General features: G+C 43.9%; 2 protein-coding genes and 1 non-coding gene across 5 annotated transcripts in view; 2 read left to right on the forward strand and 1 right to left on the reverse strand.

Moving 5' to 3' along the window:
• Positions 1 to 586: 586 nt before the first annotated feature.
• LOC140260686 (delta-1 crystallin) lies at positions 587 to 7,515 on the reverse strand. The gene is made up of 16 exons (XM_072353260.1): positions 7,504 to 7,515; positions 6,627 to 6,821; positions 5,620 to 5,703; positions 5,249 to 5,305; positions 4,899 to 4,996; positions 4,476 to 4,553; positions 4,093 to 4,170; positions 3,900 to 3,952; positions 3,521 to 3,583; positions 3,224 to 3,338; positions 2,552 to 2,636; positions 2,314 to 2,373; positions 2,057 to 2,140; positions 1,708 to 1,788; positions 1,230 to 1,336; positions 587 to 737 (listed from the first exon to the last, which is right to left on the reverse strand). The coding sequence occupies exons 1-16, from the start codon at positions 7,513 to 7,515 to the stop codon at positions 587 to 589; spliced, it is 1,401 nt and encodes a 466-aa protein (XP_072209361.1).
• Positions 7,516 to 11,915: 4,400 nt separating this feature from the next.
• TRNAG-GCC (transfer RNA glycine (anticodon GCC)) lies at positions 11,916 to 11,986 on the forward strand. Its single transcript has one exon. It is a non-coding gene; the product is annotated as a tRNA-Gly (tRNA).
• A 63-nt stretch (positions 11,987 to 12,049) lies between these two features.
• The window catches only part of CRCP (CGRP receptor component), a 30,285-nt gene continuing 18,538 nt past the window's right edge, over positions 12,050 to 23,796 (forward strand). Inside the window, exons 1-4 of one of the 3 annotated variants that reach the window (XM_072353642.1) lie at positions 12,050 to 12,207; positions 13,993 to 14,029; positions 15,819 to 15,917; positions 19,565 to 19,659. In XM_072353642.1, the coding sequence (XP_072209743.1) occupies positions 12,200 to 12,207; positions 13,993 to 14,029; positions 15,819 to 15,917; positions 19,565 to 19,659 (239 nt within the window). In that variant the 5' untranslated portion in view covers positions 12,050 to 12,199. The other 2 variants (XM_072353640.1, XM_072353641.1) reach the window with 2 other exon arrangements.

A 23,796-nucleotide genomic window follows, 5' to 3' on the forward strand; every position in this document is an offset into this window, starting at 1 on the left:
AAAAAGAGCTTTCCTGAAAACATGCAACTCCTGTTCTTTGGGGTAAACCAGAGCTGAAGGCGGTTTAATGATGAATGAGGAGGAGCTGTGGGTTGACCTGCTGACCACATTCTGCTTAAGACTAAGCATGTTCCACTGTCAACTGGTGAGGAAATTTTTCCCTGCCAGAAGGCAGGCTGGCTGGGAAACACAGTCCTAGAAGGTGTTCAATGATGGCTGTGTTACAGATATAGTACCATGTGTCTTTTCCTGTGCACATCCCAGTCTTCCCTCAGCATGTTGCATAGCTCGCTGTGGCACAGCTGGGTCCAGCCTTGTGCTGTGTCCAACTGCTCCCATCATTTGCAGGTCCCCTGATGTAGGCACACCCTCCTGCTGCCCAGTAAGAGTTCTTTTGCCAGGAAAGAGAGTTCATTCACACCAGTGACCAGCCTCAGAAGGGCTGAGGAAGCCCAGCTCAATTTTGTCCCTCGAAAGCAATACGCAACACAGGAGTTTCAGTGAACTACAATACACCACAGTGTTTATTAACTCTGGATTAGTGTGATAAGCACAACGCTGCAGCCACGGGATATGTCCCCACACTCTAAGCTTGCTCCTTCTGCTTCTTCAGCAGCTCCCTCAGCTGCTCGATCTGGGCAGTCACGCTGCTCTTGGCAGTCCCGCCCACGACAGTGTACTGCTCCACACTGCTGACAACGCTGAAGACCTGGGAGACATCGCTGGCAAAGAGGGGGCTAGGGAAGCAAAGAGAAGAGGTATCAGTGGGGAGTGATGGGCACTGTTTGATGGCTTTATACTGCCTGTGGAAGGGCTAGAGGAGTGGAGGCTGATCCTTTTTCCAAGGGGAAAAGCCTCATGAAGCTCTGCTTCTGCACTTCTAGTGCCTGACAGGAGCAGTTCTTGACATTCAAAAGACACAGCTGCAAGAGCAGAGGGAGGAAGTCTGAAGCCAAACTCCTCTACAGTGCTGGTGCCTCCAGGTCAAGGCATGAATTTCTCCATACCCTTCCAGTACCTGTGACCCATCCCTGCTCAAGTCAAAAGGCAGCACTATTGTCTCCCTCACCAAACCTCAGTTGATACAAGCTTGGCAGTAACAGCATTGGTATACAGACCAGGAAGAATTTCGCAGTGCTATCAAGCCCAGGGTATACACAGAAGGGAATCACAAGGAAGCCAGGCTGACAGCTGTCTTTTGAGCATATCTATGGTAATGTGGTACAAACCTGATGCTCTTCAGGTCCTCCAGGGTGAGATTATTGATGGTGATGCCTTTAGTCTCAGCAAGGTGGACGGCCTTCCCAGAAGCAGTTTGGGCTTGTCTGATCGGCATCTGCAACAAGAAGCAAAGGGCACAATCAAGTAACCAGGCGAGTGAAGTGCAGTCTTGGGCAAGAATAGATGTGCTCTCATTTTGGTTGGTTTGTTTTTAATTAGAGACTGAAATCCGAATCCTTGTTTTCTGGGGTGTGAAGAAGGGAGGCATTAGGACGTAAAATTCCACCTGTAAATTACTATCAAGTCCACCTGGCAGCAGTTCCACTACTTGGGATACATGTAAAGAATGTGTTTCCAGCTTTCGTGTTTGTTGACCCACACTGACCATCACCTGGGGACAGAACAGAAGGCCTCATCTCAGGCCCTCATTGAGCAGTATTCTGTATCAAAAGAAGTCAGAGCTCCAGGCCTTCCTCTGATACTTACTCCTTTACGAACCAAGTAGAGAGCCAGATCAGTAGTCAGCAACTCAGGGGTCAGAGCCTTCTCCATGTTCTCCTTGTTGATCTGCAGAGAGGAGAGGCAGAGTGAGATGTTATCATCTGCTGCTCTTTGGGGACACACTGGGGACCAAAGAATGGACTTCATCAAGGAGGGACCAGGCTCTCCAAGGACTTTCTGCCCAAGTGTATCTGAGCTGCCTGAGGTGGCGGCACTAAAAGGCAGTAGAAGTGAGCAAGTCATCATGTCAGGACCAGACTAGAGCTCTTGTATCTGTACTACATTTAAACTGTGTCCTCCAACCACATTCAGTAATGAGAAGCTGAAGCCTCACCTGGAGGGTAGAAATCACTCCAGTGGCAACCTGGAGCACAGCAGTCAGAGTGTCCACAACATCAAGGACAGCTTCCTTGTCCTCCTATGGGACAGTATAGATGGAAATTGTTGTTAGATGACCTGATGCAGCCCCAGTTTTATCATCTTGCACACAAGCTGTACTTGTGCAAGAAATGTAATGCAAGAGACTCCTCTAGAGCATGAGACAACTGTGTCTCTTAAAAGAACTGGAGTGGAAGCTAATATCTGCTTTACCTGCAGATCCTTGCTGAAGGTGCTTGGAATTCCTTTGAGAACCATGAGAATAGCAGCCAACTGCAGAGAGAAACAGGTATGGCAGTTAATTACAGGAAGAGAAACACATTGCCCCAGCAGAGATTCACAGCCTAAACCTGGCATAATTATAATTTTTACACAGAAGCATTAAGAAGGAGCTTCTTCAGCCCCAACATGAGCAGTTTCCCTGACCCTCTTCTGTCTTGAACAGGCTCACCCGTCCAAACACACGACCAGCTTTGCTGCGGATCAGTTCCAGGCTATCAGGGTTTTTCTTCTGAGGCAACAGGCTGCTGCCAGTGCTGGAAGAAAGGAAGTGCAATGGTGAGCAAAACCCCAGTCTGTGCAGATGCAGGCTAAGACATGCAGCACGCTGGCCCAGCCCTGCAAAAGTGCTTTGTAGCCCCCCTTGACTGGACACCTGTGCACATCAGTGTAGGAAAGCAGTGAGGTGAGCACACAGATATTATCATGTTTCTCAAAGCAGAGTCTTTGGTTTTGCAATCCCATCTGGAGCTACCACCCCGTGCTGCCTCTCAGAGGAGACAAAACAGAGGCTTCTCTTCAGGGCCCTGTTCCACAGAAGGCATGAGCAGGCAGCACTTGTTTTTACTGTGCCCTCAGAGAGGCAGGGCAGTGGCTGTGCTGCCCTGAGATTGAGAGACAGGAAGTCTGTTAGTATTGCAAACCGGGGCTGTTCTGGGAAGGGCTTTGGCAGGAATTCCCAGCAGAGAAGGAAGTTTTCTATGCCTGTTCTCTTACAGCATATTTGTGCCAGCAGTAGCTGGGGAGGAGTGACCAGTGAATGGAGATGTGATTGAGTTGCCAGAATCAGAAATCAGGGACAAGGAGAGTCTTGGGGATAGACTATCGGTGACCAAGCACCTACCTGTAGGCATCAGAGAGGGTCACAAAGCCAAATTCAGTGGTGCTGAAGATGATGAGATCTTCAGCCAGCTTGCTAAGGTGGATCATCAGCAGGGTGGCAACAGAGATTAATTCCACTGCAGAAAAGGCAGAATAGCAGGAGGTGAAAAGAGGGTTTGTGTTTGAAAAACCAGGGAGCCCTGACTGGAGCTTAGACATGTGCAAAGATTTCAGGTCCCTTGTTAAATGAGGCAAACTGGGAAGGTGTCCAGTGTCTGCTTCTAACACGGGGAAGGAAGAATGATAGAGTTGTACTTACCCACAAAGTCTCTCTCACTGATGGCATCTATGCTGTTCAGGGTGATGGAAGTCATGTCCAGTTCTGAAAGGAAAGTTACAGATAGATGAGGTCAGGTTTAGCATGACCAGGGCTTGAAGTTAGCAGACTGCCCCAGCATACAGGTGACTGAGTCCTTGAGTAATCCCAACAGCATACACGTGCTGAAGTGTATTACTGCATGGGAACTACCACCTCACAGACATAGCCTGTCTTTTTGGATTAAAAGAAAACATGTGAATCCTTGACACTTGGTACAGGGTTACAGTGCATGATAATGCCTTGGGAAGCCACATGTTTTTTCTTCCCTCCCTCCCAAATACATGAAGTAGACTCATGCTACTCAACAGTAGACATTTACCGCTCCGCAGAAGCTCTCTATCAATTTCCAGTGGGTTGCCAGCCAGAACTCCACTGCAAGGGAAGAAGGAAACAGAAGTCACATATACTATTTTGCAAACTCCAATCAGAATTGATCTTTATTAAGCAGAGAAGATATCCTTCAAGACATTAGAAAAGTGATGCCCAGGGATTACACAGAAAGTAGACATTACCTTCCCAGAGGCAAGACAGTGATCCTCTTCTTCACCTCACTCAGGCGCTCAGAATCACGGGTCAGTGCAACAGCGTGGCTAGGAGGGGACATGAGAGAAAGCAGATGAAGCCAAGAAGCCTTGCATGAGCTGAGAGGAAATTCTATCCAAAGATGGGGCATCCTGAGAGTTGGCCTCAACAGCGCACTCAGCGTTTGCATCTCTGGCCGGTGAGAGCCAAGAGGCAATGGACATGGAGCTTTCCTGTGGCAGCTTTCAGTGTTAGTTCTTCTGTGTCTCCCCCAGTTGCCCCATCACAGAATGATGCACTATGCTCCATCTGTGCAGGGCTCCAGGAATGGAGAAAGGTTCCCTTCTTAGAGCCCAGTGTGAAAGGTGGTTACCTGAGCAGGAACTGGCTCCATCTGATGGGCAGAGCTTTCTGCAGGTGGGTGTAGCCAGGCATGATAACATCAATTTCTCTGTGTGTGAAAGGAGAGAAAGACAGCTGTCAGTATAGAGAGCAGAGGCAGGTACACTCTCAGGTTTTCTGCAAGGTCATGAGAAGAATATCTTGTGTTGTGCTGCACTTCATCTTTGCCTTTCTCTCCCTCTATCACCAGGATACAATGAGGAAAGAGGAATGTCTCTCTCTGATGTGGGCTGTGGAGAAAGAGGGGCTATTCCCTGTGCTATCACACAGTGCCTGACTGTGACTTCCTCTGCAGAAGACCTTGCTGTTGCCGTGATTGTTGTCAGTTAAAGAGCAAGTCTACAAGTCTCCTGTCCCAAGAAGGCTGTGACTATGGACCTGTTAAAGGACTTACATGGCAGCACGCTCCACCAGGGTCTTGATGAGCTGCAGCAGGTGAGTGGAGATGACAGAGATGGAACTCTTCAGGAGCAGCTTCAGGTCAGTCACAACCTAGACAAGATTGGCCACAGTCAGAAAAAAAAGTATATGACATAGATGGTAGCCTGACACTATCATTGTAAAATAGCCTCTTCCTTGTTCTATATGTTGGGAAGATGAATCTTCCATTTATCAGATGTGTCCTTAGTCATGTTGATATTATAATGTCACTATATCTTCTTCTATAGGATGGGAGCAAAAGGCAGCTCTGGTTAGAGGTTTCCTGAAATGAGGAATGAAAAAAACAAATAGTTCCATATATACCTGTTCATTCCTGCTTCTTCCAGTTTGCAGCTTTCCAGCTATATCCCCAATCAGCTCCTGAGGACAAGAGAATATCTTCTGTCAGTGCCTTTATTCTGAGCAAGAGATTACTGCAAGAGCAGACACCCTTCCACTCAAGCAAGGTGTTCAGTCTAGGGTTATCTTCTGAGGAAGGGCAAGTCTGGGTTCTAGACTTGTACAGTATCTCTTCCACACAAAAGGGGTCCTGGACACTGTTGGCTGTAAACCTAGTATTTCAGTATAGCAAGATGTTGAGGAATTTCACTATGCTGGGGACAGAGGCACATGTGCTCAATGTCAGGCAGCACTAGCAAGAGAGGGAGAGAAATAAGAGGTTAAAGGACCCAAACCTTCAGTCTGCGTTCAATGGCAGTCTGGATATCCTCATCACTTTGGGTCATTACAAGGACTCCCTTAGATGATTCCTCAGAGATCTATAAATGTCAACAGAAACACAGGTCAGCTCATACTGATTCTCTGAGTGAGGGGCTATAAGCTGTCCAGGGGAAATACCAAGTTCTGCCATCCAAACGGAAATGAAAGCATTCTCACAGGAGTTCCTGCATTCCTGTTCTTTCAGGCCCAGGCTGGCTGCTTGCTCTATCCCTATATTCTGCATTGCACTTGGTGGAGATTCATCTTTTGATCCTTGCTGATCCTACAGTCCTGGCTATGGCAGGACTTAAGCATCACAGTGAGAAAGTGAGCTGAAGTGGCAGTCGTTGCTTTAGCATTGTCCGTAAAGATTTTCCTATACAAACATTGTATGGGCTGCCCATTATCCATGGTAGGTGAGCAACAACAATGAATATTTCAGAAAAAGTGCTTAGTGGCTGACTCTTCTTCACCCCTATACAATACTGTGCATTGCCTTCTACTAACTCAGGCGGCTGGACACAAAGGGATCCCAAGTGCCATTGGAAAAATAATATTCCTAATTCATGCTGAAACAATTCCTCAGGAATGTTCAGTCTGAAGCGGGCAGGTTGTGCTGAGCACACCTCACTGAGGCACCAGGTTTCCATGAGCAGCATTCCTGCTGTGCTCATTAGGGATTTTTGCTGTAGCTAGATGCATTTTAAGCATTTATCTCCTGTTCAGAATGTCTGCTAGAGTAACAAATGCAATACACACCGGCTTCTGCAGTTCTTCCTGGTTTCAGATAGCATTCCCTTACAGGAACACACTTTTCCACATGCCTAGTACTAAGAAATAGGATGTGGGGATACAGAAAGATTGTCTTTAGAGCATCAACTCAGGGAGGTGACAACAGATGCTGTCGGATAAGCTATTCATCAAAGTACTGTTGTTGGAATTGCACTGAGCATGCAGGACAGTTTATGAAAGAAATAAATACCTTTTCCAGGCCACTCAGGATCTTCTCCAGCTCAGTTTTAGTTAGGATGCTAGCCTTCTCCAAGGCTTTGGCATAAGCCATGCTTGCCTGGATATCAACTTCAGTCAGTCTCTGCTCAGTGGATATAGAAGAGCTGAGAATCTCCAGTATGGGATCTGTGCTTCCAACAAATCTTCCTCCCAATAGTTTATCCCCCTGAGAGTAATGAAGTTAAAGGACATGTTCAAATGCATGATTGATATATTCTCCTAAAAATCTCTCAGTGCCATGTTCAAGTAAAACTGTGGGTATGTTGAGTAAGAAAAAAGAGAAACAGCTGCAAACTCCCCAAATCCTCAAACACCGAGAAGCTACAGCAGCGCTGAGCTGCGGGGCTGCCGGTACCATGGACAGCGGGCGGCTCCCGGAGCCCCTTCCCAGGCAGCCGGTGGAGAGGAGGAAACCTGTAGGTACAAAGTGCTCAAGTATCTTAACTTTTCTCTTTAAAGCAGTTTGTCAACAAGAGTGGCAAGGAAGGAATCGAGTTGTGAAAGCAAGGTTTTGCAGCTCCTCGCCGGGAGCGCAGCCTGCTGCGGTGAATGGATGAGGTGCTGAAGGCCAGTGTTGGGAGGTAAGTGCTTGGATGGAGAAGAGGTATTGGAATACATCTTAGTATATGGCAGTATATAAGTAGTAGAGAAGCAATTATTGCAGTATATATGTTGCAGCAAATAAGTTTGCTGTTCCCTTTCCATTTAAAATTCCAGGAAAAGAAATCTGGCAGAGAGAAGCACCATGGAGCTCCCTATCAAATGCAACTGGATGCTCTGTGGAGCTATCAGTCAGCTATCAAAGCACCCCAAGAGCACCCCAAAGGAAAAGCAAAGTTTGGCCTCACCTCGGTTGCCATTTCGGACGACGTTTTGCTCGTGTTTGCAGCGATCCTGGCGCCTGGTGCAACCTGCGGAACAGCGAGGTGAGGCTCAGTTCAGCTCTGTTTGGCTCAGCTCAGCTTTTTCCCAGCCCCACAGCAGCACAGAGCCTCCCCAGCTGCCCGCACGGCCCTGCTCACCGTCTCCGCAGCTCAGCCCTGGCTGGTCGCTCTGTGCTCTCCGGTCTCACTGCCCCGCTTTTACGTGCCTCGGAGCCTGGGCTGGCAGCTCGTCACGCCCCATTGGGGCGGGGTGTCCCCTCATCCAGCCCAGCTCTGCCCCTCCCTGGCCCCCCTCATGCTGCCCACCCCTGTCCTGTGTTTGGCCGCTGCAATCAGGAAAAGGTCAGGGAGAGGTTTCCCAGTGGGTAGGGTAGCTGTGGAGAGCTGGTAGAGATTCCCTCATGTTGCTTGTTTGTAAAATTATTGGTGTAAGAGCACCTGTAACGGGAGAGTGTCTGCTGTGTGGTTTCACTGGCAGGTCATCTCCTTGTCGGGGAGTATCGTTGTGCTGAAGGAGTCTTTTTACTCTGGCATCGCCCTCTACATTGGTAATGAATGTACTTGGGATGTTGGGTGGATCATCAACTCTCCATCCACATTGCCACCAACACATGAGAATGAAATATCTGGGACCTATTTTGTCTCCAGTTCCTGTGCAGATGAGCCTTTTCACCCCACTCCAAAGGACACTTCAGCTTCTGGGTTTCTGCTGTCACCAATTGCATCGGGTCAATCTTTAGAAGCTTCTGTGAGCCTGAGACTGAGGCTGTGGGATGTGAGTTTAGTGCAGTGCCACAGCAGTCACTGGGTCTGCGGCCCTGGCAAATAGCTCATGTCTTAACTCCGATCAGACTCGAAATAGAATGGTTTTAAAGAATTGGTTTAAAAAATGGGAGCGTTGGGAACAGCTGTTCACAAAGCTGCTCCCCAGCTCCAGTTTCTCTTTAGACACAGTGCATTTCTGCTCTGAAAAATCACTTGCTGGTTTGCCTTGCTGTGTGTTTCTACAGTGCAGCATGCTTCCATCTGCATGGCACAGACCTTCGGCAAAGCTCAGGAAACATATTCTAATTTTCTTGTCCCCATTTCTTCCTTCCCTTTAGCCGACTGTCTTGTCTTTTTCCTTCTGTTCTTTCAGTTCTTCAACTTGTCTCCTTTTTCCATTTACTCCAAGGCATCTACGCTTGGAAACTGCTGTATTGCTTTGTGATCACATCCTTCTTGCTTTGAAATCCATCATTTTTTACTACTTTTCTTGTCTTTACAGGACACCCTTTACAAATGTCCTTGTCCTCACTCCTGGCTTTGATAGGAAATTGCTGTTGTTTTGGGAGAATTGTGAGCATTCAGTTTACAGCCCGAGTGTACCCAGTACAGAGAGCATCTCTGTCTCATGTTTGTTATATCAGTGTAGGTTAACACACAGCCTGAGTGAGGATTACACGTATTTCTGCCTGAAGATATCCAGCAGGATGTGCCCAGAAGGAAAAAGGGGAAAAAGTAGATATCCCAGGTGCCCAAGTGAGATGAGAGATCAGTAACACATTGTCTTTATGTCAAATAGTTGTGGTGATCTATTGCAGGTTTTGGCCTTGAAATAAATTGTTCTAATGGATGCTGTGGGACAAAAATATGCAATCCACATGCAGCCGGGTATTAATCAACAGGAACAACTTAGCTGAATTTCTGCTGTTTTCACAATCTATGCCTTGACCACAAATTTAGTTTTGTGATCAAGAAGCCTTCTGTATTTGCTGTCAGGTGATCCTACTTTTATTAATCTATGCCTGGAATTATACACGGCAAGGACATGTATAATTCCACATGGGATCCATCAGTGTTATCACTGTGCACTGAGCAACTTCACAGGGATTAGTTTGTGTACAGAACACTGCCCCAGTTTGTATTGAGGAGGTTATTAATTCTCTCTTTTCCTGTTTTTAGATGAAACACTTCATACCGATCTCTTCTGCACAGCGGGCAACATAGAATACAGAGTAATATTATTGTAGTAGAAATGGAAGTGAAGCTGTAAAGCCAATCAGAAATCCTTAATGTGATTGAACAAATAGGATGACTTAAAGATGTTTGGGGCTGGGGAGGTTGTTTTTGAGGGAAAAATAGTGAAATAGCATTGCAGAATAGGTCTCTTCTAACAAACACTGGAATGTATCCTCATCATTATTATCTTCCCAGCTGACATACAATGAAGTAGTAAGAGTGAATCTCCCATTTTGCGTCACGGAGAGGATGAATTAAATATATTTTAATGTCCTCTAAGATTTGGATTTTATTTGTACTTGCTTTTGCAATCACATTCACGTCCTTACTATTTACACTGTTTATTTTGCTTTTGCTGGAAGAGCGCAATACTTGTGGAGTGCGGCTCTGAAAGTGGTGTAAAGAAATCCTCTATTCATAGTTTTCATAACCGAGGCTGGGGTGACAAACAGCTCCAACATATCTTCTTTAAAAACATTCTTTTTTAAGTGTCATTTTGGTTTAGAAAAAGAGGGAAAAAAAGCGCTGTGGGCTGAACATGCTGGTCAAACGCACCGTCAGCTAGACTGGTGTGAAGCAGTGCTGACATTTTTTTGTTAAGAAACAAAACAAAACACAACAACCTTGTTTAATGAATTTTGAATGTAAAAGAAAAAAAAAGACACTATAGGGTGATCAGCGAAATGCTGAACACAGTAAACATCTTTCATGACAAAGAATACAAATACCCTGCAGATCTGCTTTCAATAGCAATTGCTAGGCCCCCTGCTTTCAATAGTTAATACCGAGGCCCCTCTCTACCAAGCCTTAGTGGTAACAATCACAAGCCAATGCTTAAAATGTTGACATGCTAAGCACATTTAGAAAAACCTATGTCTGCATTCCCTATGGATGGTGTAGCATAACTGTCTAACATCTAACGTGCAGCAATTAAAAACAGAGTTCACTGAGCTAATCGTTCCGTCTCTCCTGCAAAGTTGTGTGTAATGATAATGAGTTCTCTCTTAGAGATTCCCCTCACATGATGTCAGTGGACCCGTAGCTGATCATTTATGTACTTCAGCCCTAACAGGCTGCATGTGTCTGCTAGGAAGAATTTAGGAAGACTATTTCTTTTGGAAAGAAAAAAGTTGAGGGCCACTGAGAGAGGCATTTGTATTATGCTCATCCTTTCTAGCTGCCGGGATTGGGCACTGCCATTGTGGAACGAACTGGAGAAACACTGAACATAAGGATGATAAATTGGTGTTGGAGGACAAATATAACAAAAGAGAAATGCAATTAATATGCTGAATATTTTGAACCTGTATCTGCAGAGGGTGAGGAGAGGCACGTAAGGATTTGTACTTTTAGAACAAAAGTCTGGAAATTTGGTAAGGTCTGGAAATAACATTCTCAAATGAAAGCTTTTTAATTCTTCTTCCTTTTGATCTAGACGGGAGATGGTGTACAGGCAGTTTCATGGGCAAGGTTAGAAACATGGCGAAGAAGTTGCAGAGCATTTGCTGTGTTGGTTTGACCAACTTGCAAGGTTAGTTAATCCCGACACGAAAAAGACCAGCATCCATTGCAGCCTGTCCACTGGGTCAGACAGCAGCTTTTGCAACACCTCAAGGAGAAGCAAAGACTCAAATTGAGAGTAGATTTTTTCCTGGCTTGACTCTGGAGAGAATATGAGGTAGTGGATCTTGTGCTCCTGCCATAACAGGGAGCTGGTGGGTACAAGATGTCCAACTCATCCTCTTCCCTCAATTGCTCTCGCAGCCCTGCCATGAACAAGCAGCCGTATGGGACTCATAGAATCAGAGAACATCCCAAGTTGGAAGGGACACATAAAGACTATCAGGTCCAACTCCTGTTTCCACACAGCACCACACAAAAATCAGACCATAGCAGGACCATACCTCTATACAGCAATAAGGCTTTACTTGTCTGTTTGCAAACACCCGATATTGATTTGGAAGGACTACAGCAATGCTATTTTCCACTCCAAACATCATTCTTCATACTAAGTTTTCTGCCTGCAGTAGTTATTGTTCTGCAAGTGAAATCTGCCATTCAACAAACAAATATTCTGTCGTTTTTGAGTGGTGCTGCACTGAGCCAGGAGTTGCACCTGGTGATCCTTGTGGGTCCTTTCCAACTCGTGATATTCTATGGCTGTAATTTTATGGTATATTCGCATCCTCTGTGTCATCCAGAGGGACTGGTAGGTGCGTCTGTTTTAAGGTCTGTGAATGACTGAGGAGTCTTTTATTGCAGTCTGCAAATGTTGAAAACCTATTTGCAGACCAAAGTGGACATGGGGATATGAGAGCAGTCAGCATAAAAGGTGCAATTCAACTGAGCAGACGGGAAAGCTGCACACAGAGCGAGCATTGGTGGTTCAGTGGTAGAATTCTCGCCTGCCACGCGGGAGGCCCGGGTTCGATTCCCGGCCAATGCAGGCTCTACTTTTTCGCTTGTGAGGGCATGTTTCGAGGTATTTTTTTTCCCTCCGGTCGTTCCGCTCCGCTTTCCGCTTCCTCCGTACACACCCGAACCTCCTTCAGCCTCCCCGCGGCTCCCCGCACGCACTCCCTCCCGGCTGTGTTGCGGCAGGGGCCGGCCCCGGCGAGGCGGTGACCTCAGCGTGCGGCTGCGCGGGGCGGCGGACAAGATGGAGGTGTAAGGAGCGGGCCGGGGTGGGATTCTGTCCTGCTCCGTGTGCGGGGCTCTGGGCCGCGCTGTGTGTGTGCGGGGTTGTTCGTTGGGCCTGCGGGGTGTGCGGAGACGTGTCTGCGTGGGCCTGGGCTGAGCGCCTTTGTGCCTTGTTGGCATCGCTGTGAGATGCAGGGTGATGGTGTTCGTCCTCTGCTGAGGCCCAGGAGGCCCTTCGGTTCTAAGAAAGCTTTTTTATTCTTTGTGTGCGTTTCTATTTAAGTCTTTGTCCGGGGCTGGTAAGTCTTAACGCCATAAAAATGATTTCTGTAACGTTTTTGAAGCAGGGCTTGCTTACAAGCTTGTAGCTCTGGTACTTCAGGCAGCATTCAAGGCTTAAGATCTAGGCTGACTCAATTACTATCAATTGTAAGAAGAAAAATAATCATAACGGTGTTTTAGAATTAAAAAGAAAAAAAGAAAGTGGTTGTCTTCAATAATTCGATTCCTGACAGGTTTCCAGGGGCCCATTTTCCCAGCGATGTATTTACTCTATACGATCCTCTCGCTTTTGTCACCCGGTGATTCCCTGCCTTACTCTCCCGTGGTGTTATGATTTCGAACAAAGGATGTCTTTGATCCATAGGGATTTGTGTAGCATAGCCTGGATGCAAAGATTCTGAAGACTTGCATTTACCCCACAACAGGAGCTATAGGGTTTGTAAAACATGAATGGCAGCCGTGTGAGCTCACTGGCTGAAGTTTCCCTCGAGTCAGCAAAGTGGAAGTTGGAGTTCATCTCAGCGTATTTTAGGAGGTCCTTTTCATTTAAAAACAATGATAGAACCTGTGGAAGTTTGTGGATGCATTTAACGCGTTTGAAAGCGATGAACGGGACGGTTCTATTCAGACAGTGGATGGTGCTTAACAATACATTGTACCTTTTGTTGTTGTTGTTATATGCACAGACCTGAGAAAAGCCTTTTTCCCTCCCCCTTTTGTATGGAAACTTGCTGTTGTTGTGGCTGCTGACTGCTCAGCACAATGTATTGTGAGGGGAATGTATGGTGTTCTGGGTCAGGCTTTTCTATCCCCTTTTTATGATTTACCAATATAAAATTATAGTATGCAGTAGTGACATGGGCACCATTCATTTAACAACACGTTTAACTCAAAGAGAATGCAGCCAACCAGTGGTGGATAGCAATCGTTTCTTAATTGGGACAGAATAAGTGTAGGGCTGGTGGGAAATGGGACACAGCCTCGTGCTGGTAATGAAGGAGCAGTCACATAAAGATTGGAACAATAAATAAAGAGGGAACTGGATAATTCTCTGTGTGGTTGTTTGCCTTTGTGTGTGGATTGAGTGCCATAGCTATGCTCACACATAGCTGTGTGTGAGATGCACGCTGTATAAAAATAGCAGCTGTATTCTTTTTCCTTCTTCTTCACTAATAAATGGTGTGTGCAATCCTAATGAGTTTCCCTGTCAAATAAAACTGGAGGCCTTTCTCTGTAAGGGGGAGTAAGGAGGTTGGGGTTTGGCTGGTGAAGTTGGGTGAGCGTGTCTGGGTCAAAGGAGTGTGAAATGGAAGTGCTTGGGGCTGATGGGACAGTGTACAAAATATGAAGTATATTCATGGAACAATTATGATATGGTAGAACAGTTGTTTCCCTGATGTGGCAATAATAGATTCCTCACAGATAAGTTTCTGAATGATTTTGTGAAGAAACAGGAAAATAATGTCCTTTTAGAGCCTGTGGTTCTCCACTTGGACCATAAATAATGGTATCCTTTTTCTTTTCTTTTAGAAAAGATGCGAATGCTGCACTGCTGAGTAACTTTGAGGTACGTCTGTGTCCATCCCGATGCTGAACCTGCGCTGTGATGCTGTGTCAGTCGCCCATATGCTTCTTTTTGAAGTGAGACCTGTCTGTGATGATTGGTTTTTTCCTCCTCATTTATTTGTTATTAAGAAAGAAAAAGTCTTATTTTCTAGTGTAGGTTTAGTTCCTAATTACGCTCCTATCTCCAGAGTAACGATGTATTGTTGACTTGTTTTGTTTTTTAGTGGGGTAGAGAGAAATGAGAGTGGGACTTAATCCTTATGTAGCTCCCTTTTGACTCAGGGTGTTCTGTGATGAAATTTGTTGTTCTTATTGGCTTACCTTCAGCCAGGTGACAGAAAGCTCTCAATGCAGTGTTTATGAATGTAGCTTTTGAATGGTTTTAGTAAAACATGTTTTCTTTCTGTTGTTTTACTGCTGAAGCTTAAAGCTGCACAGCTCTTTTATCCTATTCTGAAGCAAATCTTAAAATGTTTTCTTCTGGGCTGTATGTGTACAGCAAAACAACCATCTGGTGGCTGTTAGAAGAGCACTTGGAAAGAACTGTCTTACAGAGAAATAGATATTAGCCACACTGGCACTAAGTATCTGCTCAAAATAAATGTATTGTTGCAGTACAGAAGATAGCAAGTATTTCAGAGGTTATTTATTGCTAAATCATCTCTGCTTCCTTCTTTGGATGTTGGAACTTTGGTGTTATTGTGGCTCAGTAGTGGCACTGGCCCCATTATGAGAAATCTATGGGTGTCCCAAGGGGATGGTGTAGAACAGGGAGAACTGAAGAATCAATTCTTTGGGCAAAATTCTGTTCAGCTTTGTCTTCGTGTTGGCAAATGTACCACATATGTTGAAAAAGAGCAGAAGGAAGTGGGGAAAATGAAGTTACTGATGAGTGCTTATTCAGCTTTCAGAGCCCGGCTGTCATGCGTGCAGCTTTCAGCCCTTTGCAGGAAGGGATCTGCAGTGCCTGCAGCTACACTGGGCATGGCTTTTTACTGCTCTTCCAAGTTACTGATGCCTTTAAAACTATGGATCTTTTTCTGTTGGCTCCTCTTTTCTTTGGTGGCGTAGCTAATGTTATCAAAGTAATATTTTACACAGAAAGTTTGAAAGGAATGTTCAAGACTGATGTACTTAATGTTCTATGCCTGAATTTCTCTTGTAAGCTTGGAGTTGTCTTTTGGTGTCTCATTGTCAGCAGTCGTATTGTCTTCATCTGCTCAATGCATAGTTTCAGCTTTGGTTTTCAAGGATTGACTGCTTTTGCTTAATGGACACCACTTTCCTTTTTCATAGAAGATACCACACAAATTAAATGCAGGGCTCCTAGCTGCCAACGTTGGTGTTTCTCACCACCTACAAATGTTTGCATTCTCGTTTCTTGAGTTTATAATTTCATTGGAACTTGAATTAAATGAGTTACCAAGAAGAAGCAGTAAGAAGTGATGTGTTACTGTGCCGTGGGTATTGGCTTTGGATAATGGGACATGGGATAAGGTAAACAGAATAGATTCTTCCTGCTGATTTCTCCCTTGTGGCTTTTGGATAACGTGCGGTAAGAACTGGGAATCTCTTTGCTCTTGGTTTCATGAATTTACCCATCTCCTTATTCACCTTTCTATTGCCTGAATATTCTTTCATTTTACCTGCTGGTGCAGTCAGCAAAGAAGCAATTTCTAATTTAATTTACTTGATAAGATTTTGAGTTTGTTTGCTTGTTTTCCCAGTGTGATGTGTGTAGGTAAAACACTCTCAAATAACTGCAAGCTTATTTGTTTGCTTTTTGTCAGGTGTTCCAGCTACTCACTGATCTTAAGCAGCAGCGCAAAGAGAGTGGAAAAAGCAAGCAGAGCTCCGGTCAGCAGAACCTGAACACAATCATGTATGAGGTGGGTGACACCATAAATCACCCTTGTAAAATACCATAAGCTGCACTGATTCAAAGTTAAGTCATTTTGCGTCACGTTTACCCTCGTATTTTTTTTGTCAGTTTTCATAATCTCTGGGCAGTTTATTCAGGTTGTGGGTGAACTGCATTGTAAGTGCAGAGCCTTGCAGCTGGTTCCGTGCACAGACGCTTTTGTCAGTGTGATTTATAAACTCAGGTGCGTTCTGATATGATCAGAGCTGGAGTATTTCTAGGGCCAGTTCTGGCTGCATTTTAGATCTTCTGTGCAGAAAGTAGAATTTTGGATTCTACTGGATCCACTCTGACTGCCCAGTAAGTTTGTACTCTCCTTGCATATGTTCCCTTTCAGTGGGAGCAAGTAACAAAGCAGAGACATAAGTCTGGCACAGGTAATTCTGGGCTGAGACTACCCAGTGCTGCCAAGGAGGGGTGTGGAAACTGCAGACACCAAATACGCATTGCCACGCTTCTCCTTTCTCTAGAAGCTCCAGCCTCCCGTCTTCCCAGATAACAGAGCACTGCCTGTCCTGCTGTAAGAAAACTCATTTTCAGAGATCTGGAAGTTCTCTTTAGCTGGGATGCACTTGCTGACTGCTGCAGATCACAGACTTTGGCTCTGATTAAAATTCTTTACAAAAAGAACAAGCAAAAATTGGTTCTTCTGTTCTTGTTTTAGTGTTTGCTTGCATGTTTGTTTTAGAGATCACACATATTATCTGCTTTTAAGACCCAGGCTGGAACTTGCTATCGTGTGATTAATTGATGATGCCCCCTAAGCATGGTTTCAAAGCTGAGGCACAGATCACATGGGGTATTTTCTCATAAACAGAATTAAACTAATAACTTCCAACTAAAATAGATGTTATCGAAAGAGCAAGATAAAAAACACGATTGGAATCACAAAATTACTTGTACAAATATCGACAGCAGTTGGATGTCAGATTGGCAGCAAATGTTTAACCTACTGCTAGAAAGAGCTAATAAAACTGTATAACACCGATAATAACATTTTAAATATACCAAACTAGCAAATTCACAGCACACTTGCAATAGGACCTCTTGTGTCCGTATCAGAGGGCTGCATGAGCAGCACCGTGATTGGCAGCCTGTTGAAAGCAGATTGCATTGCTTGCATGAGTAACCCCACTGAGTGGTGAAACTACTCATGTGAAGAAGATTTGGCCTAGGCTTTGTTTTTGTATTAGTTCTGCCTTTGTTTGGGTAGGTGCAGAGCTGTAATTCCTAAGCCTCAGATTCAACGAAATAGTGGCTTACCAAAAAGCTAGTTTAAATCTTCCTGGAGACTAACAGTCTCTTCCTCTGCCTCTTTCAAACAGCTCAGAAAGACCCTGTGAGTATATATATATGTATATATTTTATATGTATATGTATATATTTTAATACTATTTTTTGTGTCAGCATGTAGCTTAATGATTTTATTACTTTGTTGTATTGCTACATGTTAAATACCAATAGGATGCTCATTTTTTATCCCAGGGGTGAAGCTAGTATAAACTCTGGGTACATTTATTTTCCTATGTTAGACTGAAAGAAAACCAGCTTTTTCATCTCTTTTTGTTCATACTGGGTATGTCTTGCTGATTTCTGTGCATGCATGCATCCATTGGTATTGAAGTAACCAGATGAAGCTTGTTAAATGAGGGGCTGTGTTTTGATGCACATCAGGCACTTTAGTTGAAGTTGCATAAAAAGAAAACCCTGGAAAAGAAGCTGGTCCTTTAAATAATTGTATTGGGTGACAGTGTGATGTCAGCTGTCTTTACTGGAAAATAAGAGTCCATTTAGTATGAAAAGGACAAACGAGGCTTGCAGGAAGAAATGTCTGATGCTGTGTTTCTCAGTCGTCCAGTGAACCCGGTCATTAAGAATACAGCAATCCATATCCGATCAACTCTCTTAAAGCAGAATGAACAACTGTGCTGTTGAAGCCTGTTTTTATTTACCCAGGCTTGTGAAATAACAAATTTTAATGGAACTATGCTGGAAATACATTTGTACAACTTCTTATTTGACCTGATGGTCTTCTAAATGATTTCTCCCCAGTGTCTTGGTTTCTGCTGTGTAAATACTCATTCAGCTTACTTGGTTTCAGACCGTTAAATAGAAGTATTCACTTTAAAGATTTTCTGAGCACAGAAGAAATGGCAGAGCATAACATACAGAATTATAGATCCTTTATTATTACAGCTAATTTGTGCACATGGTATCCTAATAAACGTGTCCCGTTGTTGTCTTGCTCCAGTTAGTGTGCCATTAGCTGGATGGGTGCTTTTGGGCTTTGTGTGTAGCTGCACAGTATCAACAGCTGAAGATTTTTTTTCTTAATTCAAAGCAGACTTTGCCAGTGCTCTTTCCAGTCCTTCAGTTGCTGACGCACACAGTGCAGACAATGTGAGGATTTCCTGACCTTTCTTTTGTTATTCATTATTCCCAGCTCTTCATTTTGGGGTCTAATCCAAGCAACATTCAGGTAGATTCGGAGCTACTTTCCACGCACAGACAGCCAGGAAATTGAATTCGATTTATTTCTTTTTAAGAGTTATATTACCAGTATTGTTTTTTTAATCTGCTCAGTTCCAATTCCATAATGTATGATCTGCCTGCTAGGCGTTGTGTTGCTTTAAACAGAGAAAGCAGATGTAACGTGTTGCAGCAGTTAGTTGAGGTTGCGAAGTTTTACATTAAAAATGGAGCAGAGATAAATGGTCTCCAGGCAGATGAACGTTGCTGATACTGCACTAACCTTGCCAGATGTTCACGACAGCCCATCTAACCTGCTTCTATCAGCTTTAGGAAAGCGCTGCCAAGTACATGTATAACAAATGAAAGCAGCCATAGACTGGAGAGGCATTGCTAGCATTGTGCAACTGCAGGGCCTTTTTATGGATGAGCAGTGGGAGCATTCCTGGCACGGAATTCATTAAAACTTGGCAGGAGTTAAGTATGGTTTTAAAGATGAATGTTATTCAGCTTTTCTCAAGTGTTAGAAGCTACAACAAAGCAATGAACACATGCACCTGTACCTTTTTCAGCTGGCTTTGAATCTTGAATGAATTTTAAAATGACAAGTAAGTCTGAGTGATGGCGTTCAGCACAGCTGTATCACAGTCTGTGCATCACCTGAGATTATTTAATCCAAATCAAGAAAGCAAATGCTTTCTAAAGATCACTCCTTGTCTGTAACCTTCAGTTGGCACCTTGGGCTCTGGGCAGAGCAGGGAAACGACCATCCAGAACCACAGGGGGATTATTCAAAGTGTTAATTCCAACCTGAAGTGTAATGAGCTCTCTGCGTCGTGTCTGTAAAATGAACTCACTGGGGTTTTCTGGATAAGTACTGATGCAGTTTTCATTACATGAAACTGGAGCTCTGCATTGCCTGTTTCTTCATCAGTATCAGTCTTACTGAAGAAGGAAGTGTGAGATCTGTGACAGCTTTCCACTTTTTTACAGAAGGAAATAATAAATAATATTAATAACCTTCAAAAGATGAAATGACAGTCTGATTTTGTTTGGGTGTTTTTCAGATATGCTTAATTTCATAGGCAGCACTGGAAGAAAAGGGTAAGTGGGGAATAATGCGTACTTTCTTGCTATCCTTTGCAGACACTGAAGTACATCTCAAAAACACCGTGCAGATACCAGAGTCCTGAGACTGTCAGAGAGTTCCTCATTGCGATGAAGGGCCATAAGCTGACCAAGTAAGTAGAGATGCATCCTTGAGCAAAAGTATAAACCAATAGGGATGTGAGGTGGTTCTCATATACACAGTATGCAGTCTGTCTGGTTTTGATTAAGGTATTCTAAGTGGTTTCCGTCATTTCAGTATTTATCTTTCCCCTCGCTCATTAACACCTGCACAGATGAGGATTCCCTTTAGTATGGCTGTGTTCACAAATGTATTTCTCAGTCCTCATTTACTTTGTCAGTGCTTTGTTTTTAGTGTGATTTCTTGTGGTCCAAGCATGAAGTAGAATTCATGAAATGTTCTGAGGAAGAAACTAGAAGCTGTAAGTGGCTTTTGAGCAAGATGAGAGAACGAAGAGAAAGGAACCAAAAATAAACCCAAAACAAAATCTCAGTTTCTTATAAACGTTCTTATTTTTATGGACTTTCTTCATTAAAAAATACTTTAATATTGAAGAGGTGGAGAAAATGTCTGTATTACAGGGAGGTAATAAATGCTTGTATAGGTGTTTGGGAAGCCTGGTCTTCTGAAGCTGAATGTCTCCTGAATCTGTGAACCCCACACCCAGCCTCAGGATTTTGCTAATTATAGTTTAGGTAACTAAGATACTCATTGTCCATTTTTGTGCTATTTGTCACCTGCTGTTAGAGCTCTCTAGGACTTTGGAGTTGCATGTTTCTATTACTGACACGTGTCAATCCAGCATTCCCCCCTACCCCTGCAGTCTTTTGTAAAGCTGAATATGCGGTCACTTATTATGGAACGACCTGCCTAGAAAATGCAATATTTCCATCACAGTTGCGAGAAATCTCAGCAGTGGTGTTTCTCTTTGGTGTGAATGCCTGTTCATAGTACTAGTAATGCTTAATGCTGTCAGGCACCTCTTTGGAGTGTAATTGAAGCCTGTTGTAAGTAACTAGAGCCAAACAAAATGGGATCAGTGGGCTACTTGCCTGAATAGCTTTAATCAGTCATTTGCTTTTTAAAGCAAAAAACTAAGACTCAGTTGCTCCTACATGACTGCTGTGAGGGATTAGTTCATGCTGTATATACACTGACTGTGTTTTTCTCAGCTGTTGGTTCTTGTAAGGATTTCATCCTCTGAGGAGGGGCTTTTGCTGATTTGGTTGTCACAAAAAGAAATGCAAGTTGAGAGCAGAGGGTTTATCCTTGACAAAGCGCAGATGAGTAGAAAGCGGACTCAGCCAGCTGTTTTGTTGACTTTACAGTGACCCCTCTCTACAAACCATGATCCTCCCATTCAGTATATCAGCAGCTCAGATCTCAGTGTCCCTAACTCCTGATAGGGGGAGGCTGGAACTTGGAAGCTTTGTATTGAGTGGTGTAACTTGGTAAGTGCTTTCCTTTGTGGAACAAAATTTGCCAGGTCAGTGCATTGCTGTCTAGCTTCTTGCAGCTCATTTCATAAAACATGGTTCTAATTTATGTAGTAGGCAAGCTATTTTCTGTATTCAGGCAAGGAGAAAATGCTCTGTTTACTGTAATGAGCTGATTGTCTGGAAATAGTAGAGTCACTGAATCATTATGGTTAGAAGAGACCTCTCAGATCCTTGAGCCCAACCATGCCCACTGCCCATGGCCCTCAGTGCCACATCACTGCAGTTCTTGAACACCTGCAGGGAAGGTGACCCCACCACCTCCCTGTGCAGCTGTGCCACTGCAGCACCTCTCATTCTGAGAGGAAACGTTTCCTACTATCCAACTTCTTTCTGATCGGATTTGACCCCAGGACCTTTTGGTTAGCTCTTAGAAAAAAGCATGGGAGCTCTCTTACCATGTTAGAAACGTCTGCTTCCCAGGATTATCTGATTTATGAGAGTGAAGTACTAAGTACATAATGCAGAGATTTCCAGCTACAGAACCTCTCTCTGTCTCCCGTAGGGCCTCACTGTTCTGCAGATCTACCAGAATATTTGCCTTCCTAAGCCTGCTGTTCTGTGAGCTTGACTAGCACTGCTGCAAAGGTCAAAACTGTTACAAGCTATAAAATGAGTTTTGAACTATTTTTTCTTTTCATGGCTTCCAGGAGGTGCCTTTGGTTTTAGGTATCATTTTCTCTGAATCAGAGTCTGTAAGGCAAGCAAAAGAATTGTTCCCAGTAATTTCCTTCTGAGAAGTGGAAAAAAGGGGGAGAGCAAAGAGCAAACCGCTGGTGTAGGTTACAAATTTACAGCATTCATCACGTATCAGAACTCAGATTGGATTGTGATACTTCAGTTTCTTGAGCATCCTTCACAATTTTACTTTCAGTTAATGCCTGTCCCTCTGGCAGGGAAGTTCCCAGCACTGTGATTGCCACGTACTTTACAAAATGAGAAACAGAATTGTTTAGTGTGGTCTTGGCACTTCTTGTTTCTTCTAATCTTTTCCATTTGGGCACTTCAAGCTAGAACTGTCAGAGTCCATCTGGCACCACTTCTTACCAAACACAGAAGGCATATGTTGTGCAATTACTATATAATACACTATATGTTGAATGCTCTGAAGCATTAATGTCTCCAAGGAAATATTGAGCTTCCCTTTGGTTCTTAACCAAGACTGTTTCAACACTGCTCAGTTGTTAAATGAAAAACTAAAGGCTTTAATCAATTCCATTCCATGGAATGGAGGTGTTATTTGTATGAAAGGCTTAGCTTGAGGTTTCTTTCCAGTTAGCTGGTGGAGAGCTTTCTTCCCCTTGGAGATGAAAGAATCTGCAGTGTTTGCTTCCATCATTTCACTGTAATGACTTTTCCTCCCACTGGAAGCAATGAACTCCAGAGTCTGTCGGTGCTGCTTCCTTTCTGCATAAGGCATTCAAAGAGATTCTCTCTCACTTAACCTCTTAGGTGCTCACACCCCGTTTTTGTTAGTAACAGTTTTCTGAAGCAGCTGATTTAAGGTACCTTAGTCTCTGCCCCTGGCTAAAGGGACAACAGCATTTTCTGTCCTCTCCTTGTGAGAGGAATAGATGTGGCTGGTTTGGAAACAGGCTGTTAAGTCGGCTCTGCAACTTCTTTTTTTACATGAGGAGTTGGAGAGTTGTTGATCATACGGGGCTTATAAGACAAGGAGAATTTGCAGCTCTGTGTATAAAGACATGATAGAGGTGTGTAGGGCAATGGGACTTTCCCTGCTCAGCTATTGCTGCCCTCCAGCACTAGGTTGTGCTAGAGTATCTGAAAATGTCTGGGTGGTAGAGGAAGAACAGACACTATCCAGGGAAGCAACAGTCTGTGGACTGAAGCACATTCATTTAAATAATGGATCTTTTAATTAAGCAGATTCTCTTGTTTTCCTGCCTTCCTCCTGCAGACTGCAATACAGAACTCACTGCTGCTCAGGCTGCTTGTAATGTCCCAAGGTAGAAGTTCTGGCTGCTGTTACAGAGCTGATAGTGTTGTGCTGGCAAATTGTGCTGTTCCTGTAAGATCACCCCCCAAAGCCTTTTCTTTCTGCTATTGCTGATATTTGCTACTGTAATTACCAACATCTCAGGCCAGCACTGCTTTTCTGCTGACACTTTGTGATGTTTTCTCTTGACAATGGCACAGGCAGGGGAGGAAAAAAAAAGAGGCAGTTTTCCAATTTAAAAAGATAAATGCATGTAAAAACCATTTACACCTTTTGGGATAACTTCAGATAGCTGCCTTGCTCAAAGCAGCAATTTCCAGGAGAACTAAACATGTGTTTTACTGATGTAGTCAGTAAAGTATGGCACAGCACAGGCTTTTTCCTTGTCATCAGTTATTTTGGTATTAAAAAAAAGACATTGCAGCTGTAGGACTGAGGGATTTCTTTTATAAAATGAAAAAGCTCAGAACTGACATCATAGTGAGGCTTTATTTTTACCTTGATGAGGCCTCCAGCTTTGGCTGATGCTGCAGTACAGTAAGCCGTGTTGTGCTTGGAAATAAAGCAGCTAATTTTCCAGTTTTAGCCTCTGGAATAGTTTTTAAGGTGGTGTGAATGGCATCGCATGAAAAGAACATTTATTAAGCTTGTGATTAAATGAAAATTGGCTCTCCTGGTACTTCTGCCTGTTCCCTATAACCTGTCTTCAGGATCAAAATTAGGAATAATCAATTTAAATCACTGAGTATTAGATGTATTTTAAGAACAGGACATAGACTTTGCCCTTTTTGACTTG

Source organism: Excalfactoria chinensis, chromosome 19 (assembly GCF_039878825.1).
Source record: "Excalfactoria chinensis isolate bCotChi1 chromosome 19, bCotChi1.hap2, whole genome shotgun sequence".
NCBI lineage: Eukaryota > Metazoa > Chordata > Aves > Galliformes > Phasianidae > Excalfactoria > Excalfactoria chinensis.

What these genes read in the sequence shown, in the direction of transcription:
- LOC140260686 (XM_072353260.1), bottom strand. An exon ending in CTGGTGGAGCGTGCTGCCAT is followed by an intron (nt 4,554 to 4,898) that starts GTAAGTCCTTTA and finishes TTTCACACACAG; the next exon opens with AGAAATTGATGTTATCATGC. An exon ending in CCTTCAGCAAGGATCTGCAG is followed by an intron (nt 2,141 to 2,313) that starts GTAAAGCAGATA and finishes ACTGTCCCATAG; the next exon opens with GAGGACAAGGAAGCTGTCCT.